Genomic DNA, 15,813 nt, shown 5'->3' with positions numbered 1-15,813 from the left:
AATGTGACGGTCAATCCCACTATTCGTTGGTAAAAGAGTAGCCCAAGAGTTGGCGGTGGGTGGTGATGACTAGCTGCCTTCCCTCTAGTCTTACACTGCTAAATTAGGGACGGCTAGCGCAGATAGCCCTCGTGTAGCTTTGCGCGAAATTCAAAAACAAACAAACACTCTCAGTGTCATCCTTTACCTAGATTGGTCTTTTCTGCCAAAAACATTGGCTGCATGTGAGGGCAATATGCCTTCACTTCCATTTATCTTCGTTATCATCATTCCAATCTGGATCGTCTCTTATGTCCTCTCTGGGTTCTCCACTGTTATGTGGCTCACACTGCTCCTTTCTGTGGTTCCCATTTGTTTATTCATTGGAATACTTCATTTTCCCATGATATTTCTCCTATTAAACTTATGGGTTGGATTCACCAGCTTATTTTCTTGTCTTATTCTTCCTTGTCTCTTGATGATTGTTGTCTATTCAAAGTCTCCTCCCATCAAATCCGTCACCTTACCATGTCCCTGGTTACCCGATTCTGTTGTCCATTAGAGGATATAGCTTGTGCCGGCATGTGGACCACTCTCCATACATTTATTTCACATTATCTTCATTGTTTGGCCATTTCCTGCTCTACAAGCTACTGTCTACCTCTCATCATTATCTTGAGCTCCACAATTTCTCTTTGAGTAGGTAGGTGCTCTTTTTCTACTTTTCTTCTTTACAGGGGCCTTTCTCACATACCTGGATCTTGCTCAGTGGCGAATGTTGCCTGATCAGATATACTTATTCTCAAACCCGCACTGTATGACCATTCAGGTCAATAACGCTCACCATTGATATGTGGTGTTCTGCAAGACCGCTTGTAGGTTTTCCTTGTGGTGTTTTGTGTCATAAATATGTTTGCCTCAGACTGTACACGTGGAATAACATGAGTAAAGCAGAAGGGAATTGCTGCCCATTCCTTCCAGTCCTTCATTTGCTTGTATTGGGAATGGTCTGCTTTTCAGTATAAGGTCACCCATTGCACTTTCTCCGGTTCTGCAATCCTACAGACTCTCTAACACATTTTTTTCCCTTCCTATTTCCAGTGGAGTGTGGGAGTCTTTACCACTTACCAGCTCCAAGCCACAGGGATGGTGGATCACGGAGGCTTCCTCCTGACTGTGCTAAATTCTACTGAGTTCAAAGTGTGGCAGTGGTGTTGTGTTCTGATGGTGTAGAGACACTCCTCCTACTGCGAACCTGATGTACTATTCCAGATGCAGTGGTCTGCTGCTGGTGTAGATGTGTAGACATACTCCTCCTACTGCAAACCTGATGTACTATTCCGGATGCCGCCTGGATATGGACTGGATGATTTCTGCCAAAATACAATTCACCCCTTTGGCTGAGCACTTTCTTTCTTACTCTCACCCAGAGGCTAGTTTCTGGTGGGTACTGATGTTGGTTGTGTTGGACATGCACACATGATGATGCTGGTCCTTGGAATGGATGATGATCTACCTTCCAGTTCCAGTGTCCAAGGTGAATGGTATAGGGACCTCTTCTACCATGGACCAAATATTCCTATCATGATTATGCTGGTGTTAGTTGAGGTTGAACTCCTCCCTTACAATCTGCTGTTCTCTAACTTTTCTACACCAGGGGTCCCTGCATATGATTCTGCCCTTAATGCAACACATCAATTTTAAGGGCAACAAGTATACCTTGCTCAGAAGTGGTGAGGTATCCCACAGGTATGTCTTACAGACTCTTTATTCACACACACCATGGGCTTTCTTTGGATGCTTTGTGAAGTGGGCTCTTCTAGGTACTGTCACACTGGTCCCTCCATTGGGTCAGTGTGGAATTCTAGCTATTCTATGAGCAGAGGTAACATATCGTATCGGAAGTTAACATTTTTCTACACTTAAAATGTATTTCTGATAGATTCTTACCTCCTCTCACACTTCCTTCCCTTCCTTCACTCTTCAGGTATCTTTTCTTTTTCTGTTGCTCAATCTCAAGGTAAACTTGGACTAAGCTGCATAGAGGGAATTGGCTGTATTGGGAGTTGTTTTGCACTCCTCTTGTAGGAGGGTTCTCACATGATTATTTGCATGCTATCACGCAGCTGCCTCATGCAAAAACACGTGAGAGTGATTGAGAATATCAAAACTAGTTTCGAGCACAAATTTGTGCATATAAAGGGCAGTACAAGTTGGGGAAAGCTATCATGTAAGAGGAGGTAAGAATCTTTCAGAAATACATTTTCAATGTAGGAAAAATCTTAACTTTTAACATATCTTTTAAGTCTGCACTTCATACTTATGTTGGATAATAAAGTAGAATATTGCTGCATCATAACTTTCTTTCTTTTCAATGCCTCATTAAAGTAAAGACAAGGATGAGATGTGAGTTTATTTTTCTATATGTGTAAGCAATTGTATATAACCCTACAGATTAGTATTTAGTATTGGATGTTGTTAAAATTTTGTTAATATTACTACATATATTTACTCTTCTTTTTTTTTCTCATGGTAACTTGGCTTAATCTTGTTTTTAACAAACCAAGTGTATTCACTATTACATTCATCTGTTTTTAGTTTAATAATTATATGCTATTTAACAAGTTATTAGTTTTTATAAAAAGTTGAGTAACTTCTCTTTTTGAAACCTTAATTAACTTGTTTCTTAATTTTCTAAACTTTTTATTTACTTTAAGTGAAATAAAATAATAAATACAAAATGCAAGCCTTTCTTAGGCTAAGTTGATACTTCCAGAATATACGTAGCTTGTTATAAGTTATTTCTAGACCCTTCTTGGCATTTAAAACCAATCACTACAGAAGTGTGACAACTATATGATTTTTATAATGTGGTAGATCCAAACATCTTACCTCTCACATCTTGCAGTGTATTTTATTAATTGATCGAATTTCAGTGACTTTTAATAACATTGAAATCCAAACCCTTCAAAGGTAAAAATTATGTGTTATATAGGGTTTGTGCTTTTTCTACAGTATTTGTATTGGCATTACTTAATCTTCCTTGATGCTAGTTTACAACCAATCATAATCATCTACACATATAGCAATGATTTCTCAGACTAACCAAACACAAATATGTCTAAGTAACAGTTAGTATAACTATTTTGTTGTTGTTGTTTTTCAGGTAAATTTTACTGTTCTACAGTATATTTTTTGAGTTTATTTTAATCTATAGCCTTTGTGAGATGCATGCATTTCCTAATCTCTTCCTTGCTAAATAATTTTTCTAATTTTAATTGTTACAGGTCTGTTTTTAGTATAGAACATTGGTCAAGGGAACTACTGAGTTCTTCTTGTCTTTGTTGTAAGTTGAGTTACTTGGTTGCCAAAGTAGTTACATGTGTTTTTCTATTAAAAGAGACCACTGCAGTAGGAACTATGCTATGAATAGAAGTATCTATAGCCTTTGTGAGATGCATGCATATCATGCATTTCCTAATCTCTTACCTGCTAGATAATTTTTCTAATTTTCAATGTTACAGGTCTGTTTTTGGTATAGAACATTGGTGAAGAGAACTACTGAGTTCCTCATGTCTTTGTTGTATGTGGAGTTACCCTGGTTGCTAAGGTAGTCACATGTGTTTTTATGTTAAAAGAGACCACTGTAGTAGGAACTATGCTACGAATAGAAGCATTGGTTTGTTCTAGTGGTGAACCATGGGATTGCTTGTGGGTACATTCTACTCCTTGTTTACTCTCTTCAGTGTCATGGATAGTGTATGGGCCAGAGGAGAGAGAACCTTGTATATAATGTAATGTTTTCCTATGTTTACCACACTGAGATATATTTGAGATTTTACAAGCTTTTAGAACATAGCCATCTTTCAGATTTAGATTTTGTTTAGATTCAGCATTAGAGAATCTTTATTTGTTTGATTGTGATTTGTCTTCAGGCATATACATTGTGTGTAGTACTACTTTAACCCTTGAACTAAAGGCTAGAGGTACACTGGAAAGAAAATATCAATAAAACTCTCTCCAAGCAGGCTTGCTTAGCAAGTCTTTAATTTGACTTTTTTTTGCATAATAAATATCGTGATTTCTTACACTCTGGGTCCATTCTCTTTGTTTTGATTAAGATACAGTCATAGACATAGAAAATGCAGTACTGCTTTGTAATATGATGTCTGCTCAACCCTCCAGGTTTGGAGGTTTCTGCAGGCTGCTCTGAGGGAAATTGGCAATCTGAGAATACCACACCTTCAAATGACATGATTATCTACTTATACTGTGTTTTGGTTACAGTTTGTTCCAGATACCCTGATGTCAGAATTGTGTGCCAGGTTTTTCTGGTATTACCATGGTAGCCAGTTCATTTGTGATTTTCTGTGATACCAGCTTTGTGAATGAATCTTTGACTTGTCTTATAGGGTACCAAATTTTATGTCACCTATAGGTAGTTGTTATGTATATATCTGATATTTACATATAGCATCTTGGAAAGGAGGCTACAAGCAGTTGAGATTTTTTCGTATATACAAGGAATTTACAGAATTTGTAAATTCCTTTTATCTTCAGCATTCTTAGAAGTCTAATGAACTGAATGAAATATTCTTCTTCTTAAAGTTGTTTGTCTTCTATTTTCTGAAATATTGGCATTGATAATTTTAAGAAACTTTTCATTGATGACTTCAAATATGCTGATTCTTGTTTTGTGCCACGACTGATATGGTATCAGCTGTGTACATCTTGATGTTTCTCCTACAGTTGTATGTATCTGATTGAGTGGTGTAGACTTCAGGGTTATGGCTACCTTATCTTCAACTTTTGACTGAATGGGAAGCTACTTAAGTGTATTCCACATCTACTGCAGTATGTTAATCATCTGGATGTACAACTTCTTTGTCTCTCAGAAGGTCAGTAAAAGTTTGTGGAGTTACAACACAAAACTGGGGTTTGATTACCTGTAAGGAACATAGAGTGCAGATAGTCCTTTGTGTGTGTCTGAATTAAAAAAAAAAAGAAGACGTCTTTGGGTCAAGGTGATTCTTTATATATTTCTCCTTTCAAAGGAGGTGGGTTAACTACCCTGTACTTGCTTTTGGGTAGGACTTCACATTTATGGTATTCTTGTATTGCTCTCTATGTTCTTTCATCTCCTGCTATCTCTGCATGGATTATAGCACAAAGTAATAAGTATTTAAATATATTTCTGATACGATATTGTACGTTCTATCACAAAATAGCTTTTCTTGATAAGTACTGTCCTCTATTGTTGCAAATTTTCAACACTTGCCACCAGCCTTTTACCTCCGCTTCTCCATTTCCATGTTTAAATGATTAAGCAGTAGCTCTCCACCAATAGGAGTGTGACACAACCCCTGTCGTAACCAACACCCTCTCCACATTTGCACTCTTTAATCATTTCTTGAGTGGCAGTAGTACTGTACAGACATCCTTGTTTTTGCTAGCAAATTTGTTGGCATTTTCCTTTACACTACAGAGTTAGTTTTTCTTCACTATGTTTTTATTATTTCTTTATTTACAGGGACCTTTTTGCTAGTGTATTGTGGATCCCATTCTGTGGTGAGTGATGCCTGACCAGGTATACTTTTTTTTTCCAAAAATCTGTATTGTACATCCTGAGACTATGCTCGATGTCAATTACATTGTAGCTCTTCCTACTGTGGACCTGATGTACAATTCCACATGCCACGAGCAGTTGGTTATGTGTTTCCATTCAATTTTCATCTATTCCAAAATATTTATGTCACAAAATTAGGTTAAGCACACAGTAGAGATGAGGTGTGTTCTTTAAGACTGCTATTAGTTCTCTCTATTGGTCTTTTGCTTCATAAATATGTTTGTCCCCAGACCATACACTCGTGGACACACATGATTAAAGCAGACAGGGATTGCTGCCAATCTGTGATACTCTGTGGCATTGTGACTCTTCCTACTGCAGACCTGACATACAGTTCCAGATGCTGTCAGGTGTTGGTTGATCGATTCCATCGACATGGTAGCTCTGCTTTTCAAAATAGGGTATTGTGGTCGCCCATTGCACTGTCTTTGATGATGCAATCCTCAGGACTCTACAATGCATTTCCCCCTCCTTTCTTCTAGTGGAGTGTGGGAGTCCTTGCCCCTTATCAGTTCCTAGCTGCTGGGATGGCAGACTGTGGAGGCCTATCCTCTTGAGTGATGCATCATACCACTCAGTTGAGAGTAGAATGATGTTATAAACAAACAGACAGATGATACTGTACTACTTTGAATTATCCTCTACAACAGCCTATATAGTGAAATAAAATTAGAAATTTGTTTCATATACTATAGGGTAAACTGCATGTATAGTTATAATCAATGATAGTATGGGGTCCACATGGACCCCAGATGAATATTATATTATAGTACTCTGTCTGCCTATTTCAAAAACAGTAGTGTCATATTGATCTAGGGTTTCTGCTTCACGAGTACATAAACTGATATAAATTTGTAATGATTAGGTAAAAAAGATATACAACCAAGAAAGTTGTTAGGGTCCATGTGGAGTTAAGCTTGAGTACTTCATCATTTGATTTTAGTTGTAGGCTTTCATTCAACACTATATATGTGCATTATTTGATTATATTTCTAACTTACTTCTGAGTGATTAAAAATTTAAGCTGGTATGAAAAAAAGGAGCTGTAATAATAATATTTTAACTCCACTGTCAGCTTGTTTGATTTAGGCAACTTCATAATATAATTCATAATTGTATCATTTTATCGACAATTTTCATGCAATTATTATCAGTAAAGTATACATATGTTTATGACTATGACATACTCATTTGTTCATATAAGCATCAAGTACTATACTTCATAGCTTCTTTACTGATTAATCCTAATTATGAGAAATAGTAATGGATATTAAACATACAGATTTGTAATACTGTAAATTTTGTTATTACTCACTGTAAAAAATGTTAAGCTATTCAACAAACTTGACTATGCTAAGTAGCTAAGTTGTAATAGTTAAAGATGTTTGGTTAAGGAGGTTATATTTAGGTATGAATTTAGTTTTTATGATTGTTTTATGATTCGTTGTTTTTTATTCCTTTTTTTTAATAGTATTAGTTTTACATATTTTTTTTGTATATATTTTCAGAAAGTAAACCAAAAACATTACCTAATCACTGTTTTCAGTTAAATGATTTAATTTTTTGGTTCTGGTAGTATGATGAAGATTATACCAGTCCCTATTTAAAGACTAGGGATCTTTACTTTTCAGTATTGACAGTTCTAGTATACATGTAGTATTCATTTTCATTGAATGTATTTCCTTTTCAGCTTTAACATTATAGCTAATTTCTTGAGCCTTTTATTTGACATAAATTTTCAAGTAATGAGTAAATGAAATAATAATTAATACATTATGCTCTTAGAATAAAATCCTTTATATGTACACCTTCCCAGTATGAAAATATCATTTGCAGAAAGTATTTGGATTAAAAGTCTGTAATATACATATAATTCATACTGTAATTATCTATTGGTCAGAGCAAGCTATGTACTTAGAGCAAAACTAAAAATCTGCCTGGCAATCACTGTATATGCTTAACTACAAAACATTTAATCGTGTTCAGCAGTTAGCCACATTGGCTTTGTACCAGTAAGATATATTTATGTTATCAGAAATAACAAAACTGTTAAATAAAACAAAATGTTCTATCTATAGTTGTATTATTCACAGGTATGCTAAAACTACTACTTATCTGTATACATGTATATTTATTCAAAACATATAGGAAAAAAGTCATTTATATGTACTTGAAAATAATCTATGTGACATTTGTAACACTAAACGAATTTTTTCAATTCAAGAGTTCAAAAAGAACTAGAAGATAGGCGCAGTCATTTTGATGGTGACACAAAGTCTTTTCCTGATGTATATGAGGATCCTGTGAGCCAGCTTAACGTCCATGACTTTGTGCCTAATTTCCAGAGAGTTTCTATCAGTGGAGAGGAAACTTCAGGGGTAAATGGATTTGGTTGGATGTTATGCTATATCTAGATGTACATGTGCAACAATCTGTTTATATTGATGTTTGTGTTTGTGTCATGGTACAAGTATTGGTTACCACATGTGTTCTTTTATGCACATTTGTTCTTTTTTTTAATGCATGAGTCTGTCTTCCATTGTGCTTTTACTTCATACAGTATGACAGTTAGGTTCTATAATTTTTTTTTAACGTTGTTAAAAACATCTGTAAATATACTTGCTTGTGTTGTTTTTTTTAAGACAACCTTTGCTGGCTGTTTTTGAGATGGATTTGCCTGATTTAGGTATATTTTCATTCCTTTAGATGAACATGTTTTATAAGTGGAAAGTAAAAAATGAAAATGATGGCTGAATAACAATGTTTTACAGTTTTGAAGAGATTAATTACTACTATAAGCTATTTTCTTTATCATATTAAATGCAGAACTTTTGTAATAATTGCATCTTTACTCCAGTTCATTCATTATAGCTTTTATAGCATCAGCAAAATTAAGTAAAAACTAGCTATAGCATACCAACATTTGTGAGCTGAATAGCATTAACATATTTTTATTTTTTGAGCTTAAAGTCAGCCTGTATACCTAAGTACATTTACATTTTATGGTATTTGTAAATATTTTTGTAATAAGCAATATGTAATGTCATGAGTAGTATTGTTATTAGTAAAATTGTATTGCAATTTAATAGTAACTGAGTAATTTCTCTGTTTAACTCTTTTTGCCATGACCTTTGCTTTGAGTGGGTCTAAGAGTATGTCACGATCTTTTAATTTCTACATGTTATACTCAAAAATTAATTACACAACTTTGTTATCAATGCATGTCAGTAAACTTGACATTAAAATGTAGTTTATGATTCAAATTTGTATACTATCTAAGTTTATCTTCTTAATTTCAAAAAGAAAATTAAAATGTCAATTTTTTTTATGCCTCCTAATGAGTTAGAGCTTCAATTTCTCCATTTCAGAGTTTTCTAATATTGAAAATATGCTACTACAGCTTTCAATGTTAATTTCACAGAATGTATTTTATTTTGCAGCTTTAACATAATAACTAATTTCTTGAGCCTTTTATTTGACATAAATTTGCAAGTAATGAACAAATGAAATAATAATTAAAACATTATGCTCTTAGAATAATATTCCTCTTCTGTTCACCTACTAAATATGAAAATATTACTCACAGAAAGTATTTGGATTAAAAGTCTATAATATACATATAATTCATACTGTAATTATCTTTTGGTCAGAGCAAGCTATGACTTCAGGAAAATACATCTAAAATTTCACAAACTGAGGTCTGGGCTTGATTCTAAGCATAGTTCATAATATACAATATACTACATTAACTATTATTATAGTTACAAGCAAGAATTTAACATTTGCACCTCCTACCTTGAGAATTTTGTCAAACCCACTAGAGAAGCTCCTCCATCACCCTCTCTATCTCTGAATTTCAAGACTGTTTTGATAATCAATTTTACATGTCTGATATACATTTCATAACCAATAGGAAGAACAGATTCTTTTATACATAAAGCTTATTACAGCTGTATGATTTTGGCACCCATAGAACAACAGTCTGTGATTGTTTCTTTGTATGTGAACATTGTATTCCTACCCCAAATGGAATTTTTTAAACCTTGTTTTAACTTACTGACAAAGCCTGATAAATTATAGTAATTTTAGGAGTTCTATATTTTTTGTGTTCTAAAATTCATATTTATTTTGGACAACCAAATTTGTGACACTCAATGAGGCTTAAGGAAAAGCAGCTTCAAATTTTAAGTGTGAATGAGCTCAAGTACACAGTGAGTACAACAAATCCTTATCTGTTATGTATATTTTTTATTTATTGTTATAAGCTATATATTTTCAATATGGTAACTCAGGTGTTAGCTAGGAGAATCTGTGAGTTGTAATGATGCCATTAAAATAGGCCTAGAACACCTAGTAACATCCATGTTTTCTTTAAAGTCAATCAAAATTTATTTGATCGTTTTAAAAAGTGATAAAAACATTTGTTTAAGTGTACATCTACTGTATCAAGTAATCGTTTTGCTACTGTAATAGGATGATGTAAAGAATAAGAAGAGTTTAGTTTTTAAGATGCATTAATATATTAATATATTCTTAAGTTTTTTATCTTTCTTCACTGTAAATTATTTTCACACCAGTCTTCAGTATTATAGTATTCTCAGATGTATAGATTTCTCTCAGAGTAAACAGGTAGGATCTGGAGATCCATTAGATACTAAGTTATGGAGTAAAGGTTTATTTTCCTTGACTTGGACTGAGTCTAACGCAAAAAAGGCACTGTATACAAAATTGCACAGATCCACAATCTTTATTACACAAAAACAATAAAAAATGCTTGAACAAGACAAGTGTTTGTGCTTGTGAGACACAGGAAAGAGTGAAAGAGAATCTTTATTAGTTTGTTTATACCAGTTTAGTGTGAGCCCACTTTGAATGAAAATGAAAGTTAAAACTTAAAGTGACACGATCTCATCTGCAGTGGCATGACAACTGAGAATGGCTTCCTATATACAGAAGTAGATAGAAAGCCCCTCTCTCCTTTTATAGAAACATCTGAAACGTTTAAACAACTCTCATCTTCAACTTCTAAAGTGAATTGTATAGTAGGGCTGATCGAATTCAGATGTCTCTGGAACTCAGCATGTTGCATGTGAGCTTGTGTCACCCATGGTCACAAAAAATGTCCTAATTTTCGTCTTTTGTCTACAGGACTGTTAATGTTTCTTCATATGATGAGGATTTGATGTTAGAATTAACATATTGAAAACAGGTAGCGATTGATAGAGAGTATCAACCTAAAACCATAGATAGGATGTATTGTAAATATTGTAACAAACTTCAAATTTCTGGATGTACTAAACTGCAGATGGCAAAAAAGGGGAGGTTGAGAAAGAATATAATTGTAAAAGGTTGTAATATACACATTTTGACCCTGCTGTATAGAAAAAGTTAACAAAAAAGACAAAGTAAAATAACCAGTTTTAAAAGAAATGTACAGAAACATGTACATATATGTGTATATAGGCAAGGACATTCCATTTAAATACACATGTAAAGTAAACCGTTCACGAAAATATATAACAAGACATAAGAATAAACTACTTACATAAAGAAAATAAATTAAAATCATTCACAAAATGTGTGTATATATGCACAGTTTTATACACACACACACATACACACTCAAAGAAATTAGAGAAGCTGAAGCTACTTGTCTGTAGAAGTCCTGACATCAGGTCCTCCAATGCAGCTATTGATTTGCAGTGCACTGTGGTTGTCTGACAGATGATCTCTCTCTGTCTCTCACAAGAACCTTCCTTCTTCTTTGCAAATTTGGCCATGGAAGTTAATGCCCCATTGATGGTGGCTGCCATTACTACCACCTCCTCAAAAAGTGTCATGGTAGTGGTTACCATTGTTACTGGATTGGTGGTGGTTGGTTGATTTTCCCATTTCTTTGAAATCTTTTTAGTAGATTTTAACACTCTGAAGGTCATGCATGGTCTGTGAATATGGTGGCCTTGCTTGAGGTGTATGCACATAGAATGTCTTTGGTGTTTTTCAATTAAGCATCTCTGAAAGGGTACTTGAATCTTTTCTTCAAATGCTCTGCTTTTACTTGAGTTTCTTTTCATAGATCTCACTTCTAGAAGTGCTTGAGCCAATTTTGGATTCACCAGCTAGATAGTTGAACCCACATTCGTTATCTTAAATAGCTGGGCTGGAGACTTGAGGTCTAGTCTGTCAGTGACCTCAAGCAATGCCTGTATGTTCAGTGGATTGTGGAACAACATATCCCCATCCACAGACTCTGCCGAGGTGAAGGCGAGGTCAATCCCTAGAGTGGTAGGAAATGCAAAATGTTCTGGAACATATCCAAAGTCACCTAAAAGAGAACTCGCCATGTAGAATTTTGGCTTTAATGTAACTACAGCTCACAACTGGCTAATTGAAAACAGAGTTAACCAGAAGGGTGAAGAATTTGAGCATAAATAACAAAAGTGAGGATTGAAAATACAGAGTCAGACAAACTAAAATATTTGCTGTGGTGAAGCAGCATGTGAATAGGCTTACATATAATACAGACATATGTCCTCCTTGTAGAAAACAGTACGTACTACGTATGGACAACTTGGTCCACTGAAGCATCCTTGTTTCTCATGCTTGATCTATAATTCATCTTTGTTTTCATTACAATAGTAATGGTCCTCAACTATTAAGAAACACATACACATTTCTTTTGCTATCATGTGGTTGTTATAACAAACAGAGCCTGGATCTAATAGGAAATAAATGTGGGATGAATCTGCAAAGTTAGATACCCACACTAATAACCAAAATAGGTTGGCCAACATGTGGGCAATTACCTAGATTGTGTCGACTGTAAAAATTCATTAACACCAGCATCTCGTTTACCATGGTGTGTGGTCATTGATCAGTAAAGATCACATAATTATCACGGTCACTGCAGGATGTAAATAACTTTTATTTTAACTTTAAATGCTCCAAATGTAAGAATTTATCATACCAGTGAGATGTAAAACTATGTATGCTATCTCTGACTTTCCTCAGGTTTTGTGCTAAATCCTCTTAAATTAAGTTTCCACATTTTAAGAACTGGTTACCTTTGGTTTGTTTTATTCAAAATCTCTCTCCTCTCTCTCTTTCAAGGGTGGTCATTGGGCAGACTTGCTTTAGCAAGGTCACTCACATGTTATAGTCAATTGAATTATGTGGCACAGAATTTTTTTCAATTTTATAGTGACCCAATTTGGTTTAAGTAAAATGTATAATATTGACAATTTCATTACTTTTCATACTGTCACCAACAATGGATGTTATGAAAATTTATTTTAAAAATTAACATAATAGCTACATGTGATAATTCTGCTCTGATTCATGTTGCATAATATCACTAAGCAGGCCCAACCTTATCAGGTGTTCTTGGGTAAAGGGCCAAGAACATCATTAGCAGCAAGGGTACCTAACTAGTGACATAAAGCACAGTGTCATAGGAGATTTTCATAGCTTGCCTGTTACTGATAATTAACACTATTTATTATTAAGTGTAATTATTATTGTAGAATTTTAGCAGCTGTTCTTCTAGAAATTATTAAATAAATGCATTATAATTGTATCTTGTACTGAAATAATCTTAAGACAATATTCAGAAAACTGTGTGCTTTTTCCTAAACTATATGTTGATAATTATGGTTTAGCAATATGAATCTCTTGTAAATAGTTAAACTCAAAGAATTATTAATTAGTATCATAAGATAAATGGTCTCTGGCATAGTTTGGCTAAACTTGACTTTTTGTCTGAAATTCTTGCTGACAGAATTAGTATTCATGCTTTTGCTATCTTGTATATCAATACACACACTCAAACCAACCTTGTCAAAATACAATCATCCTAGTGAAATTGCTTTTACTGTCCCAGACAGCTACCAGCTGTGGACCAAACACTGTATTTCTGTATACAAGTTGACTACTCACTTCAGTTGGCATCAGAAACAAATACGGGCAAATCCAATAAAATAAAAGCTATTCCTATTAGATTCAAAGTCACCCAATTTACTTTCTTTGCTGATAAAGAACACAATTCTCTCACTGCAATTCAGGGAGTTACAGAGAATTAAATTTACTAAGAACAGTATCAGTACAACACATTTTGTTCTGGAAAATTTTACCTATCTGATCAGGTAGGGTGGGTGAGTCACTGTCAAAAATCACTTGATAGTTTAGAAAGCAAGGGTTACAACATCCTTTTGGTTGAGTTTTCAAACTCCCAGTGAACATCTTCAGTTGTATGAACTGTCAGTTCCAGGTATTACATCTACTAGGGCCAGCCATCCTAAATTGTGATAATAAAGTAGTAATCACAGAATGTAGTCACATTTTTGGACAATACAACCCAGAAGCTCAGAAACAAGGATCACAAATCACTTTCAGTAATTGGTTTCTTGACAAAATGACTGTCCTATCTGCTATAGAGCAGTTAATCCCAGCTGTAGTGGTCAGGAGATTGTTGTTGGCATCTCAGATGACTACTAGAGCTTTCTGGTATTTCTTCAGGTGATTTTTTATATGGTTTATCATGCATTACCAGAATAAATCCAGATAAGTGCTCTCATTATTTTCCTCTTCATCAGTTGAGCTGAGGTACTCCAACACGGCATCCTGATCTTCCTATGACTCATCGATCCCAACTTCTGATTTCTGGGTAAACTAGAGCATGAGAGGCTCACCTGAAACATAAGGTTGCTGTATTACCTCTTTCTGTCTCAATGAGAAGACAAGCAATATCCAGGGCTGTTCTCTGTGGAGGAGAACCAACAGTTCTTTGCCAGAGTTTACCTTGTATAGTTCAGTTTTTTTCAGTGTTAACACCATCAATAAATGTTGCAATTCAAACAAGACCAGTATAACTGCCATCTGAATGAGACATCTTGGTGGCCACCAGTCCTTGTGTTATGTGGAGTAGATGTCACCTCAGAGCCCTGTGTATGACTAGTTACAACACAGGCTGAAAACTGTGTCTTAAGTAGTTGATAAAAGCAAGCAGCATGCTGTCATGCATCTGTAACTGCTCATACAATTGGCACAGACTTCATGCAGCTGCACTACATTTCACAACCTGCACTGGTCATACCATACCTTGCTTCATGGAAAGGAGCATCCATACTACTTCTGGATCCTTTAGTTGCTCTTCCCAGAGCACTTGAAGTGTAAGTCTTGGAACCAGTTGTTAGTGAAATATCCTTCAGTATGTCTGTATTGTTACAGCTTTTGCTCCAACACAGTGTCCAGGATCAGAATATTTAATGTATGGGTCTCTTTGTGTGCAAGACAGTCCATCTAAATTTCCATGTTACATGCCAAGATGATGCGTAGGACATTCTTCTGTAATCTGTTATTCACTGTGTCATCCTTCCTACTGTGTTTTGAAAGTTCATAAGCCACTACAGTGACAGATGGTCAACTCAAAGGATGAACTTTATAAGTCATTTTGGTGTTTTAAGAAGACCACAACTGTAAACAGTTCTTTGTCATACAAAATGCTAATAATACAATACAAAACCAAGGAACATTTGAACTTTTCCTTCTCATCAAGGGTTCATGTTAGTCCCAAATAATTGCAATCTGTGCAGAATCAGTCAGTATGCCATCTCTTTCTACTGTGTGACCAAAAAATTGTACTGATGTGTAAATGAGCACACACAACCCTGGTTTTTAACATTAATTCTGCCATTCTTAACCACTGCAGTATTGTTATTAGGCTCATGGCAGCAGACTCAAACATATATAGCCAATTAAGACATCATCTACATAGACCAGACATCTATCCCATTCAGCCACTTAAGTGTAAGCTCCATTAGCCTCTCAATTGTGACAGGAATTTTACACAGGTAGAATGGCTTGACTCAGGACTTGTAAAAACCATTTTGAGTGCTGAAAGAAGTTTTGGCTCTGATCTTGTCATCCAGCTCAACTTGCTAGTATCCAGAGATCAGGTCTGGAGTGCTAAGCCATTTAGCACCTTCCAGTGTATCCAGACTGTGATTAACATGTATCATGTTCACCCAGTAGAAATCAACATAGAACCTGTTCATGCAGTCCTTATTTCTAAAAATCACTACTGGCAGTGACCACACACACACTGATTTTTTCCTTCACTATACACTGTACCTTAGTACTAGCTGTTTTCCTAGTGTTCCAAGAAAGTCTATGCAGTTATTTAATTGAATGTGCATCACTTCTATCTATCC

The 15,813-nt window shown here is 35.0% G+C and overlaps 1 protein-coding gene across 6 annotated transcripts in view; it reads left to right on the top strand.

Annotated features, from left to right (window-relative positions):
• The window catches only part of LOC106457454 (AMP deaminase 2), a gene marked incomplete in the record, with an annotated part of 107,436 nt that overhangs the window by 44,800 nt on the left and 46,823 nt on the right, over positions 1–15,813 (top strand). For 4 of the 6 annotated variants that reach the window (XM_022383415.1, XM_022383403.1, XM_022383429.1 and 1 more), the window contains 2 exon segments: positions 2,368–2,385; positions 7,830–7,983. In XM_022383415.1, coding sequence (XP_022239123.1) covers positions 2,368–2,385; positions 7,830–7,983 — 172 coding nt within the window. 6 annotated transcript variants of the gene reach the window in all.

Source organism: Limulus polyphemus, unplaced genomic scaffold (genome assembly GCF_000517525.1).
Source record: "Limulus polyphemus unplaced genomic scaffold, Limulus_polyphemus-2.1.2 Scaffold16, whole genome shotgun sequence".
NCBI lineage: Eukaryota > Metazoa > Arthropoda > Merostomata > Xiphosura > Limulidae > Limulus > Limulus polyphemus.
Note: the sequence above shows the minus strand (reverse complement) of the source record. Positions and strands in the feature narration are given on the sequence as shown.